We start from the raw sequence: 14,118 nt of genomic DNA, 5'->3' as shown, positions 1-14,118 counted from the left end.
GAATAGTACTGTAAGGGAAAACAAACAAACAAACAAACAAAAAACAACTTCTCCAGATGAATTAGACTTTAAGGTACACTAACTGGGAATACCTGAACCAACATAGTAACTGAAAAGTGCATAAACATAGGAATACTACAGGTGTGTTAACTACAGAACAAAAGGTTTTCCGAAAGCTAAGCAAGGCTAATTTACAAGTTATTTACAGACTGCAATTTTTCCAGAGACCTTAGAGCCAATTTATGATCTTAAAATTCCTTTGATGTATCCAGAGTGTCCTTCAGCTTCCACCCTTACTCGGTCAAGAACCTATTCACGCACCAGTGAATCAGGTACCGTACAGTCAAACACCACTACCATTGTGGTTCTGTAATGCTTCAAAATCCACTCCTTGCTGTTCTTGGATAAAAAAGCAGGATTTTCATTTCATGCTTTTTGTAGGTGTTTCGGATTCTGTAGACTGTCTCCCATCAGTCCACGCCTCTCGTGTGTTCTTCAGTGCTAGTGTTTTCTGTTGGTCGACCACAACGTAATCAACTCTTTCATCTGCCACACTGCTGCCCGAGCCACTGCTCTTCTTCTGGGAAAGGCAATAGAGAGTGAGAGACTTAGGTTAAAGTAAATCAACAGCAAAAGTAAGCAGATGTCCCAAAAAGATACAGAATAGGCACAGGTCTCCCTGAAAGGTCCAACATAGGTGCCCTGAAAAGTCTGACACAGGCTCCCCCACTGACTATCTGACACACTTGTTAGGATGACCTTGCAGGAGGTTTGCTCTTTCCCAGCAACTACTTGTAAAGAAATTTTCAACTCCTGATGGCAGAAATGCAAGAGCTGAAGAGCTGCTTACCTTACGAGGTGGGGTAGATTTTCCTGAATCTAGGTCGAGATCCAAGTATTCTACTTGTTTATCTCCTTTAGGTTTTACCATAGGGCTGCTTCCTCCATCAAGATTGTTGCTTCCAAACAAATTCTGAAATTATAATTAAATATCTTCAGCTACAAATGTACATGTTAATGGTTCACATTAACCAATATGCTTTATTATAAACTGCAAAAATACTAAAAGTTGGTAAACTGATTGAGAGCTTTAACAATCAGTTAAACCGTGCAAATATTATTGGCATTGTATAACAAGGGCATATATTCTGAGTCCAAACTGGGACAAAATTGAAAGCCAAAAGCCCCAAAACCAACCCCCCAAATTCAAGGTTGCCATCAAACTAATCTGTGCTTTCCACCTATGTCCCTTTCAAACCATGAGAAGAATGGAGTGTGCTTTTTTCTTTTTAAATGAAGTGGTTGCATCTCATATTTAGCATTACTTAATTACAAACATTTTTACATTGCTGTTCAATACCTTACAGGAATTTCAGCCTTATAGCAGTGGCAAAACTTGAAATGAAATTTTTATATTTCATTCAAAAGCCATCATGATTAATCTGAAAATTATGAAGTATTAGTCAGACCATAGGACCAAAGGATTAAATTTTGGGACAATATGTGTAGGGCTGCCTGAACTGAAGTTGCATTCTAAATACCTAAATTTTAATTAGCCCAGATTTTCACAACCTCACCTCCTCTGTCCTCTCCCAGCCTGATCCCTCCCTCTTAACAGGTGTTATAGGAACAGTACAATAGAAGGACTCTTCTCTAAAAGATAAAGAAAAAAAAAAGGAAGACAGAGGGCAGCAGTCAGCAAAAAAACGAAGAGGAAGGCAGAAGGAAAGACAGAAGGGCAAGGCTGACAGCAACTTGAAGGAAAAAAGCAGAATATTGCTGATTTTACTAAATAAAACAGAAGTACAACATGTCCAAACAAGAAAGACACTTCAAAGCTGATGACAGATAAAGATGAGAAAAAAGTATGGACACCTTCCTAAGATGCAGTTGGAACAAATAAAAATTTCCAAAGCATGTATAAAATTAGCACATGTTAAAACAAAAGCCTTGAGATCTGGAAATATTCAGGTTCTCTAGGAAATAAAATAGTTTATGGGTTAAAGCTTAATGGGCTGGGCTTTTTAAAATTCATTATATCTGTATTGTCCAACTCATTTGATGTGGAAGTGGTACCAAGGACAAATACAAACAACTCAAAGTTCATTTTTGTTGCCCAAATGGTTTAAACAAATTTCTTTAAACAAAACAAAAAACTAACAACCAAACAAACAAACAAAAATTAAGGTTTGTATCAGTATTTCCAACATAAATAATAAAAAACCCTATCAGTCTTTAAACAAAAAATAATCTGTTATTTCAAACAAACTAGACAGGCAGAACATATGCATTAGAAACAGAAACTTTAAATATACAGAAATGAAAATGGAAGTAGATCAACCTTAAAGAATGAAAGGTGCAAGCAAACAGAAGATATTAATGACAGGCCATCTGAGATGTGATACTAATGATACCATCTTGACACTGAAGTTAAACCCCTGAAATGGCATTGTAAGAATCAAGAGAGATCCCAAGTTCGAATGAAGAGTCTGCTGCAGGGACAGCCGTGGGCATAGATGATTCTAAATCTCTCTTTCTTCCAACTGTAGCACGGGACACTCCCACTTACTTACCAATACCTCTTGAAAGAGGGACTAAGCTCTTACATCATTGGCTCCCCACTGTTGAAGCACATTCCACCTGGGAAGCACACCTGCACTGCTGCAGGTCAGACACGGTACAGAGCACAGTCCAGGCTCCTGAGCTTGCACTGAACCAGAGCTGCTGCTTCAGAGAAAGCAGCAGGAGGAGGGAGGACCTAAGGGGCACCATCCAGAGGAAGCAATGGTAAGCTGGAGGAGACCAGAGTATCCAGAGCAGCAGGGGATGGGAAAGCAAGCAGCATTGCAAGAGGGGAGTCCAGAGTGTACTGCAGTGGGCCAGCACATGCCATAAGAAGGCAGACAAACAAACAGAAAAGAAGGTGCTAGACAGGCCCTCCTCAAAGAAGGTCTTTCGTAATGCTTTAAAGATGAAAAATGCTGCTATGTTCCCTACTAAGAGCCCAAACTGTAAAAAAGTGGTGAAAGCACTGAACTATAATCAACAAAAAAAAACAAAGCTCAAGGTCCAGGTTTCCTCCAGTGCTTTAGGGGTATTCTGGACCACATCTTAGATCAGGCCTAGGTCTACTGCTACTCTCTTACTTTAAAATACTGTCATTGGTTCTTCTTCTCCCTCTCCTTCCTCCCCAACAAGACAAAATCAACAGCACACATCTTCAACTTTTCCTAACTAGCTCTTCACTTAATATCTGAAATATTGTCTGACAAAATTGTGTCCCAAAGAGGAAAACTACAGATGACCAATCCACAAAGACCCCTTCCACCCTCTTTTTCTGAAAGAAGCCTATAATTGTACACATGGCTCAGTTCTTACAGAATCTAAACAACAAATACAATTTTTTTTCTTCCCCTGTTCTTTCTACATTTCTTGCAAGATGTCCTTTTAATAAATGTTTTCACGAGAGTTCCTAAGTCAGTTTGTTTTCCTTGACATCATAATACTGAACTGGTGCACAGCCCAGGACAAGCAATTACAAAGAAGAGACAGTTTCTAGGGAAGAGGGGAAAAAACCAAATCACGTATTGAACTGATTTGTACAACAGATATATATTAAGTATTCTTTTTGTATATGATCATGCTCTTAACTTCTTCAGTGAAATCTTACCAAAATTACATGTTTTCTATGGACTTTTTTTTGCCATTATTCTGATCTAGAAGAGTGATGCTGAGTGGAAGGATCTGTGTTTGCATGACTTAAAAGTAAGGACTGCACAGGAAGAGAGTAGTTAAGATGTAGGTTTTACATACTGGGTCTTCAGTGGACTGATTTGGATTCATGGGTACATAATTCTCTTCACTGTCGTGCGAGTCACTGCTGGAAGTTGTGCTATGAACTGAGTCCGGTCTGGGAGACATGGGAAACCTGGAGGGGCTAATTACCAGGAATTATTTTACAAACAATACATCTCAAATATCTTAAACCTCCTGGTAAACAACACAAACAAGGATATTAAAGCTGAAATTTTCATTTAAGTTTACTGGAGTGTCACATTTTTTGTCTATACACAGTGCCTTACATTTAATATTACAAAATAAAAACTCCTATGGACACACTTAAGATTCAATGCACACAAACATATATACATACACATATACACACACACTTCGAATATGTACTACCCAGGCTAAAATTACAGATGTGCACACATTTATTAACACCCTAGTCAATGGAAACGATTAATCCAAATGAGGAAAAGCTGAGAAACTTACTCTCGTGCAAAGCTTCTGGTGATAGGAGATCTAACTGGGGCTTGTAATTCTTCCCATTCAGGCAGAGGTTTTATTTCTAGTGGAGCTGGTTTTGCTACGTAAGAAACAGAGAGTCTTAAAGCACAGATCATTCCTGAATACACTTACATTTAATAGCTTTCAAAGCCTAAATACCCCAAAAGACCCCCAATTTTTTAAAACAGTACATCCTATTTAGGAGAAAGAGACAGTGTTCAGTTCTCAGAAAGCCATGCCTTCTATTTTTAATCTTTCCAGGCACTGAAAAGCAATATTCATTAGAAAACAACCCACAGTTAAAGAATTTTGCAAGATATACTTGTACGTAGTAATTCTGTTTTGAAAAGAGACACTAGAAATGGCAACATCGTGTTCTGGCTTTACTCTGCTATGATTACTTCTTGAACTGACAAGCCCAGGACAGGGCTGATGGACTGTTTCAGCAGAGCCAGCTCTGGGTGCTCTTCTTGGCTCATGGACAATTGTTATTATGCAAGCCCTGCCCTGGCTGCATACATGTGCCCTTACTGATGAAGTTTCATAGCTCAAGGTGTGGGCAGAATCTGCAGCAAAGAAAGTTTGCAAAAGTGAGAGATCAGCCAACACCCAGCTTCAACTCCAAGAGGTGCTTGGCTGGCTTCAGTGCTTATCAACAGATGAGCAGAGCAGTGGCATGCCTATGCCATCAATGACAGCTAACATCAATCTAGAAAAAGTGCCATCTTCAAGTTCCATTTTCAGAACAGAATCACAAATAAAGTATTAGCAAGAAACACATTTTTCCTCCCTCCAGCTTGTATGTTTCACCCCTCCTAAATGTTAGGGGGAAAAATAAATATAAAAAGACTTGTGTAAAAAAAAAAAAACAAACACATAAAATTTTAAAATCACACAAACTGCTGTGACAGTTTGAATCTTAACTTCACCCTCCCTAAAACTGTTTTTAGGACATAAAATGCAATGTCACTGTAACAACACCCCTTCCTCTCCTCACCTCCCCATGAGTTCACTGCCTGCTAGCAGATTTACCAGGATCAAATGTCAGGCATGTCACACTAGCTGATGTGGAGTAAGAGTGACAAGTGACCACATGAGGAACTGACAGAAATCAGTTGCTTAATCAGTGTGGTTGTCCCACAAGGAAAAAGCAGAACTGTACTCATTGTGTTCACTCTTTAGACAGAGTTTATCGAAAAGTCATCTGTCATGTATTGAACACAAGGACTCCTGATTCAGATTTTCTGGGTAAGTATCAGTCTGTGGTACCCTGAATGGCTTTCTCCTTTTCTCTGTTAAGAAATCATCATGATGCACTCAAAGCCTATCAAGCCTACTCCAGTAATTCTGCCACTTTAACTCATTTGCTCATAAAAGCTGTTATCACAGACTCAGAAAAGGAACTACAGCTCATCTGTCTCAAGATACAAGGTATCATATAAGAGTGGCAGAACCAAACTTGACGTAGGCAAGATGACACTAAAGCATGAGTGACACAAAAATTATCATCTTGGCTCAAGCCCTCTGTAAAGGCCTGAGACTACCTGGCAGGTATAAATGGTGGGCAAGGTACTGCTCCAGCAGAAATAAAGTCAGGGCTTTGCCCACTGAGAACAGCAGGAATCAGGAACATCCAGTTGCCAATGGGCTTTAACAACCAAAGGTAATGATCAGTGACTCTGCTGTAAGATTTTTTAACATTATCTGTAAATGTTGAATTTGTCCTCTACTTCTTGTGACTATGTAAGGCACCAACTCAGCACCTTCAGCAATGCCCATCAGACTAATTGCAATGCTCATTAAGTTCCATAAATACCTCTCTGTACTAGTAAGTTGTCAGAGGATCAATATTTTGCTTTATTTTGGTGTTAAACCAACAGCAGAAGATTCAAGTAAACTGATTTCATGTTATTGCCTAACAAGTTATTTCAAGCAACTATACTTGTTGGTAGAATGTTATATACTTGTTTCTAAATAAACAGACAAAAGTGAACCCAAAATACAAAACAGCTACAATTCAAGAGCTCAGAACACCCATGTTCATGTCAAGGAAATGTTTCCATGCACTGCTCAAGCTAGAAAGACTTTAATTCCTTATGCTTGGCAAGGAAAAAGTTTCCATGATCTTAAGATTACAATAGAAATAAAAGAACTATACAAGAGTCAAAGTTATTCTAGAATAACAGTTGTCTTAATTTTTGTTTTACTTATTTTCATAAAGCTCCATATACATACAGTGCTAAAGTACATACCCTTTCTTCTTGTAGTAAAGTCACCTATGGTTTGTGAATCAGTTCGCTCTAAACCATGTGCTTTAGGTCTTAAAATTTTAGGACTTTGACCTAATTGGTAAAAAGAAGACTCTCTTAATAATATTCTATTTGTAACTGGAAAATGGAAATTTGTAAACAAACAGCAGAACCCCCTGCAGAAAGGTTAATGCCACAAGCATAAGCAAGCTGCTGAAGGAGAATTTTACAGTCCAGCTAGGTCTCACACTAAGGGCTTAAGCTCCAAACCAGAAACAAATTAAATACTGCATGCAAGTAACATGTTGGAAGCAAGCAGAAAGGGTATACAGAAAAAGGCTAAAAAGTGCATCAACAAATATTATAACTGATCATTACTTCTAATTGGTCTCAAGATGTGTTACATAAAAAAACTCCGTATTGGAGGAGTATTTATCATGGCAGTAGAATAGTCATGTTTCAGATGCAAGTTGAGGTACCTTCAAAGAAATTAAATCCTCTTTAGTTACAATATTACTTTGGTGATACTCTTGGGATGCCTCCTACCCACTGTGTATTTCCCACTTGAGAAGCCCCAAGAAGCCTTTTCCACACTGTTTGTTAAACTTGCTCCCCAGAGGTCTCTGTCTGTACCAAAACCACATCTCCAACCTTATGAACACAGGGGGACTTTCTTTCCAAGGTCCCAACCATGGCACAACCCAACTTCCACCACATAATGACCCTGTGATAAAACCACATCCTCAACACCTTTTTGTAATTGTAGACACCTATATACATGCAGTAGGTGCACAAATCATTCCCCACAGGCTATTATATTACTTACATACCTTCCCTACATGCTGTGCCATCAGACAACATAACACTTGAGATTAATTTGGTAACAAGTTGAAGACCTCAAACTGAAAGAATATTATAGTCAATAAGCTCCCTACAGGCAGTAATATAACCCTTCTCCTAGCAAGGAAGTTTTCAGTCAACTTGACTAAACTCTTCAAGTGCTTCAAGTCACATTGTCTGTTTTAAATAAACATGGTCAGTAAAGCACAATGACCCTAACCATGCATGAAAGTCTAGCTGACAAAGTGTTAATATTAGAAAAGGCAAGGGCCTTCAAGTGTTTAACCAACTGTTATCACCAATAAACTATATGAAAGGTAAATTAAACCAAATAAAAAGTTTGAGTCTGATTATGTTAGGCAGTTGCCCTACAGCACCAAATAGAAAAGGACTGGTACAGACTCCAATGGGCTGGTACTACCCACATCCAGTCAGAGTGCTTTGTGCAAAATAAACTTGGCAACACAAACCAGGAGTTTGCAAACCTCTACCCCAAGGGTTTTGCACATGAAGTACTCTATTACTGTTATCCCTGAAGTATTGGGAATAATCAAGTAACAACAAGAAAGGCAGACAGGTTTTGTGCTGTATCTTAACTTCTACACAGTGCATCTGAGAGACCATGCAGGTAAGACAGAATTTATTTTTAAGTAGTGCTGAACAGAAACTTCCTTAAAAGACATGAAATGATTTTCAAACAGACACTCTTCCAAATTCAAAACCAGGTGCTCCCTCAAATGGTTTGAATGCTGTTGAGAGGTCTTCCTACCTATGGCAGGGAGGTTGGAGTAGGTGATCTCTACGGTCCCTTCCAAACGAAGCCATTCTGTGAAGCATCTGGGCAATGCTGACCAAAGACGCAAAGGGTAAAGTGGTTCCCAATGCATTTCTGTACAGTATGCTGTTGGCTGGAGCTAAGTCAAAGGCATGACCCAGCATGTTGGCCTAGTTCAGCTGATTTGATATTCTTAAGTACTTTGCCTACAACTCTATGATAAAAACTTGCCTATATAAAAAGACCAAGATCTTAAAATCAACTGAACAAATGTAGAAGCTCAAATTCAAACACCTTTTATTAAGAACAATTTGCTGTTGCGTATCATTCCCTAATCATACTAATTTTGTCTGCCACAATTTTGTAACCAAATTTAAAAGAAATTTGGTCCACTACAACTCATCTTAAAATTCCAGTCACCACACTTAGGAGCACAGGTTGTAAGTATGGTGAGAAGTCCATCAGCAGTAAGAGGGTTAATGAAATTATTTGACCAGTGGGTACTTTATAACCTCTCTGCTCTTATAGCCAAACATACCTGAAGTGCCTGAAACCCATAATACAGAAGATAAGCCCAAGCAACTCAGGGTTATGACTCATTATTTCTGCTTCTGTTAATCACTCTATGTGGTCTCATGCAGCTAACCTTCCTGAACTGATTATCCCCATTTGTAAAATGTGAGTATTATATAACTGCCTGCATCTGACTTAATTTAGACTTTCAAAAAAAGCTATATGAATAAGTACAGGTCCCTATAATATTGCTCTTCTGCACCAGACAAGAACATACAAAATGTTCCAGTATAAAATAATTTCACAGCTTTCATCTCTTGCTGCTGAAAGACTGTTCATTCTAAATAAATTTGGTAGCAAAACAGCTTGCTGCTACCAACCAGCCAAGATATTGCAAATCCCTTGTTCAATGTCACAGAAAACTGAAGAGTTTGTGCAGGGTTGTTTTTATTTTCTTTCTCCTTTTCCCTATGAAAGAAAAAAAACAAAAGGCCTAAGCTCTGCTGAGGACCTTCTACTGAAGAAAAGACCCGACACCAGGCAAATGAAAAGGGGAAGGAGAATCACAAACACAAACCTGAGGTAACTTAGTTGTGTCTGCAGTGCACAATTCTTTCTTTGCCCATTTAAAAAGATAAAGTAACAAGAGCTAGGGCACTGAAAACCTCTCCTTAATCCCTCAAGACATATTTTTAATAAATCCATCAGAAATTTTAGAAGTGACATTCTTTATCTGAACACTGACAGTTCTGTTACGATCTTAAGCCAGATCTGTGAACAAAAATACACCAGCTTTAGAACTTTAACCTGAACTACTGCAACTGAAATTCCAGGTGCTGCTCCCAAGTAACTTCACTAATTTTCTCCAAGAGCATGTCCCTAATACCTTCAGGAAGCAACAGGCTAAGTACAAAATAGAGGAGAAAATGCCTCACACCTTGTACAGCAGATTGATCTCCCAACACCTTTTCTAATCAGAAATAATCACTACAGGGAAAGGTCATAGGGCTGCTCTTCTGGCTTAGTGAAGGTGGAAGGGCAGGAGGTCTCTGGGAGAGAGAAATCCTGGTAAAAACCAGAGTGTTTTTGAATTGATTCCCTGCTTATGGCAGGGGGGATGAACAACATGGATCTTTAAGGTTCTTTCCAATCCAAACGATTCTTTGGTTTTTATTTTTTTTTTCCAACTGAAAAGGAAATAAATTGCGTTGCAACACCACTGGATGAAAACCTACCAAGGGAAAAAAGCCCAAAGAAGCTATGGTAAGTGAAACCGACCAAACAAGAAGTGAGAATTAGGTTTTTTCACTGTTCAGTCAAGTCACCACCTGTGAAATGCAAAGTGCTACAGCCGGGAGAGGGAGAAGCTCAGCTTCTGCACGTTCTATCTGATGCACACTGCAAGGTCACTCTGAGCTGAAAAATCACTAATGAAGTCTATTTTTCTAACAAATGGCTGCTTGCAAAAACTGCCAAACAGAACAAGTGATTATGGATCTAGCATTGGAGTGCACTCAGACAGCATGAATTCTGCTCCTGGCATTTTGGTGTGTGTCAATGCTGCCTTTGTCTGAGAAGTCATCAGGAGAAGAATCCATTTCACATGTTTGATTTTGTTTCAAATAACGGTTTAAACAGAAAATCTCTTGGTTTTTCCATCAGCTAATATATTCTCTCTTCTTGATTTCCATAAAATATTTCGAACATAATGATGGGAGGGGTAGGGGGGGAAGAGGGAAGGAAGGGGTCCCACTGCAGCAAATTCCTGCATGGGAGTAGGTGGATCCTAACATTTTTGGTTTTGAGGACGTCAGCCACTCACTGAAGAGCCTCATTTGTTTTCAGGCCATCGCCTTGAAGCACCAGTGCTAAATAAGATTTCTGTTAAGAACTCTTCTCTTCTGACTGGCTGCTTGCTCCATGGCTTGCTGACAAGGGATTTTACGTCAGGAAATTGCAAACATCCTCATGAAAGAGGCCAACTCTCTATTTAAATACCAGCTATTTAGGCCTTAAGATTTTATGGTACATCTCCTAACTTGATAGAAAATTTAAGAAATGTGTGATCTGTTAATGCTGTTTCCTGGTCAACAGGACTAATCCTCATGAGACAAGGAAATCAGATGTAGAAATACTAGAGTAGTGCTTTACTTGGAACAGCAAAAGGCAAAACCATCCACATACGTGGCTAACAACAGTTTGTTTCTATTAAAAAAATATACCTTTTCCTTGCTTTTCTCTGTAATCAGAGAAAACTGAAATTTGAACTTGAGGTCCAGGAATTCCAGTATTCAGAACCACTGTAGATTTTTCCTTAAAAAACAAGGCTGAAGCTCATGGTCTTAATCCCATGGGGTTTATTATTTGGTTTTAATTTCTGTGAAATAACCTCTCCCTTTCCTTCTCTTCCTCACCTCAGTGAACTCTGACTCCTGAGTACATGGTCTTCAGCACAGAGCTCTACAAATATCCTGCATTTGCTTTTTCATCTCTGTTTTTATTAAAACTATGTCCTGCCAAGGTACTTCTAATTCAAAAAAATGTATTTAGTTATACAACATTCATATCCATTTCCATACTAGCATCCAACAAAAGACAGGAATATCAATTATGTGTTTAGTTCTGGTCAGTGATACAACATGGATGGTGATAACTACAGGCTGTTTAGGACAGCAAAAACAAGTTGAAATCAACGTATTCCTTCAATACTATGAAATATCAAAAGCAGTTATCTAAAGAGAGGCTGTCTACTTTTCTTTGACATCTTTATGTTCTCAAAATGACCTCTCAGAGCACTAGCACTTTGAATGTTCCAGAAATTAAGAATCAAAGAAAAATATCAGATTATAAAGAAGTCCAGCTGCATCTGACACCTAAGGTTCACTGGTATTCATAAAATGCTTGCCAAATGCCATAAAACTATTCAGAGAATACCAAAGCTGTTAATCATCCAAATACTATTTGACTGCTCTAATTTGTGAGTAACTCTCCATGCTTGTATTAAAAAAGCCCCCAAAGAATGATGAACTAAAAGGATTTGATAAAGTCAGTGTTTTAAGACCAAAGTACAGTGTTCTGGAATGTTTATTGATTTGTAGTTTAAAGCTGCACTAAGATTCATGATGTCCAAGGGATACTACCTGAGATCACATTCCCTCCTTTTCATTTTTTTAAACTTTTTAAAAATAAAACCCAAAAAACTAATGGAGTTCAACTTATTCACTGGAAAACCCAAGTCTAATATTAAGTCTATAAAAAAAGCCAGTGGAATAACATGATAATGTGTATATCAAACCCTATGATTCCTTAAAAATGAAGTAAGCACTGTGGGAAGAAAAACTGTATAAAGGGAGGAAAAAAAATAGGGTGTTATTATCTGTGTTCTCTTGATCCTGCTCTCTCTAGCATCTTTGTAGTTCAGCACTGCCAGGTCTACTGCTAGACCCAGAGCAAGTCTTGCACTTTGTCTTCAGAAAATTCAAATGTGTCTTTTTTTTTTGTTTGTTTGTTTAACAACCATTATGTCCACTAAACCATAGCTTCCTTTGCAGCTGTGGCACAGCCATTCAAATGAAATCTTTACTTGAAATTCTTGGTTGTTTCAAAGTTTTGAAAGACAAATCACAGCTGCAAGTTCAGGACTGGTGCATCATAGCAAGGAGCTATGTAAATTTTTTTTCTTTTTATGTTAAGTAAAAACCAGCCTTGTAGAAGTAATTTTGTACAGTCATGAAGAAAGGATAATTTTCAGCTAAATGGAAGACTTTGGAGCTTTTACAGGGAAAAAAAAAGAAGAAGAAGAAAAAATAAGAAACCTGTACTCAAGATGCTTTGGAACTGTGAGAAAGCACCAAAACATTCCCCCAAAACCTTACTTTATTAGATACCTAAATGAAATGAACACGAGGTGTAGCTTCCAAGAGTAAAATGAAAACTACTTCTGCTCAGAAAAGTCATCATGGAAGTCACAGCTTCTTTGTCAACAGATCTTCAGTTCAGATCTTGCTGCTGATTAAAATCACCATGCACAATTTTTCAGTGCCCGCTTGTCCTAAAGCCTGAGAACACGAGTGATCCTTTATTTCAGAATATACAAGACAATCATGACAGCACAGAACACTGCAGCATTGCCAACTTCTAATTGTTATTCTTTGCAAAGAGAAGTCAGCTCCTGTTGTCACAAATGCCTTATCTGTTTCTCCGAAGTTCTCTTTCAGGATGGTGTGGTGCTCCAGCTACATCAGGATGTGCATTATGTTCACATTGTCCAACTCAGACACTCAAAAGTGTAAATATTTAACAAGGAAACTGTTCACTAGTCTATTTATAACTAATTTCATGATTAATAAGGGTTCTTAACTTCCTTAACCAACCTACTTCACTTGGGACTTTTACGGCATCACACTACACTACAACAATGGGCGATTATTCTGGTCATCCAGAAGCATCCCTGTGGGTCCTATGGGGACCAGAATGTGGCAGATGCTTCCTGCCACGTGAAAGCTCTGTACACAATTACCTCTTCAAAGTGGGCCTGTGCTCTTATATAAAGCAAACTGGAATTTTCTATGAAGTTAATCTGTTTGGGAGATACTCATGAAAAGCCATGGCAAAGATCTGGCTCCACGTTTTTACAAGCGATCCCACATATTTGTGGTTTAACCACACAAGCTATGTCTTGTAACATCTTAAATGAGAAAAATCTATAAGAAAAACAACCAGATAAGATTTTAAACATTTTTTAAAACAATTACAAGTTCCAACTCCATGAGAATATTTTTCCTTTCCCTTGGTTTCCTTTGTTTGTTTTCTTGTTTTCAAGGTGCAACTGAGTATTTTGTTGGCACGAAAAGGAATATCTGCATACTCACTGTTAGTAAATCCCATTTTACCACCTGCTGAGCTGAAAATTACCAGGGCCAAGCAACAGACTCTTTCAAAGGCAATCTATGGACTCAAGCTGCAGGAAGCATCTCAGACTAAGTGCTGATATATTTTCGTTGAAAGCTAAGCCTTTTGTACAACAATAAAGGTATAAATGCACTACACTGGCTGTTTGTTTGTCATCAGCAAAATATGTAAAATCTAACCCCAAACCAGGACTGAAAGCCGTGTTTAAAATAATCTTAAATAGAATTACATTTTAACATACTCTGCTTGATCTCTGACTTAGATCACATTTATGCTGAACAATGTTTAGACTCACAGACCTCTCTCAGGCCTTACAACCTTCTCCTGGTCAGCCAGCACAGCCACCTGGGACCTGCCTGGCTCTACAGAGCTGTTCTGGTGGAGTGGTGAACATTCACTAGCGTCCCGAATCCTGTCAGCAGGATGGCGATCACAGGATCCACTACCTCATATCACAATCCTGTTCAGATACTTTGAAGAGCACCAGGGAAAGTACAGGCTGGAGCAGAAAAGGACCTGGCTGGCCTTTGCTGCCTTTGC

At 38.6% G+C, this 14,118-nt stretch overlaps 1 protein-coding gene across 2 annotated transcripts in view; it reads right to left on the bottom strand.

Annotated features, from left to right (window-relative positions):
* Positions 1 to 421: 421 nt before the first annotated feature.
* GAB1 (GRB2 associated binding protein 1) overlaps positions 422 to 14,118 on the bottom strand; it is a 96,157-nt gene continuing 82,460 nt past the window's right edge. The window contains exons 7-11 of one of the 2 annotated variants that reach the window (XM_054392354.1): positions 6,543 to 6,632; positions 4,276 to 4,369; positions 3,814 to 3,937; positions 851 to 973; positions 422 to 580 (exon numbers count right to left, since the gene is read on the bottom strand). In XM_054392354.1, the coding sequence (XP_054248329.1) occupies positions 422 to 580; positions 851 to 973; positions 3,814 to 3,937; positions 4,276 to 4,369; positions 6,543 to 6,632 (590 nt within the window). The remainder of the gene's footprint in view (positions 581 to 850; positions 974 to 3,813; positions 3,938 to 4,275; positions 4,370 to 6,542; positions 6,633 to 14,118) is intronic. The other variant, XM_054392355.1, reaches the window with a different exon arrangement.

This window comes from Indicator indicator, chromosome 25 (assembly GCF_027791375.1).
Source record: "Indicator indicator isolate 239-I01 chromosome 25, UM_Iind_1.1, whole genome shotgun sequence".
Lineage (NCBI taxonomy): Eukaryota > Metazoa > Chordata > Aves > Piciformes > Indicatoridae > Indicator > Indicator indicator.
The sequence above is the reverse complement of the archived record's forward strand: the minus strand, read 5'-3'. Positions and strand labels throughout refer to the sequence as shown.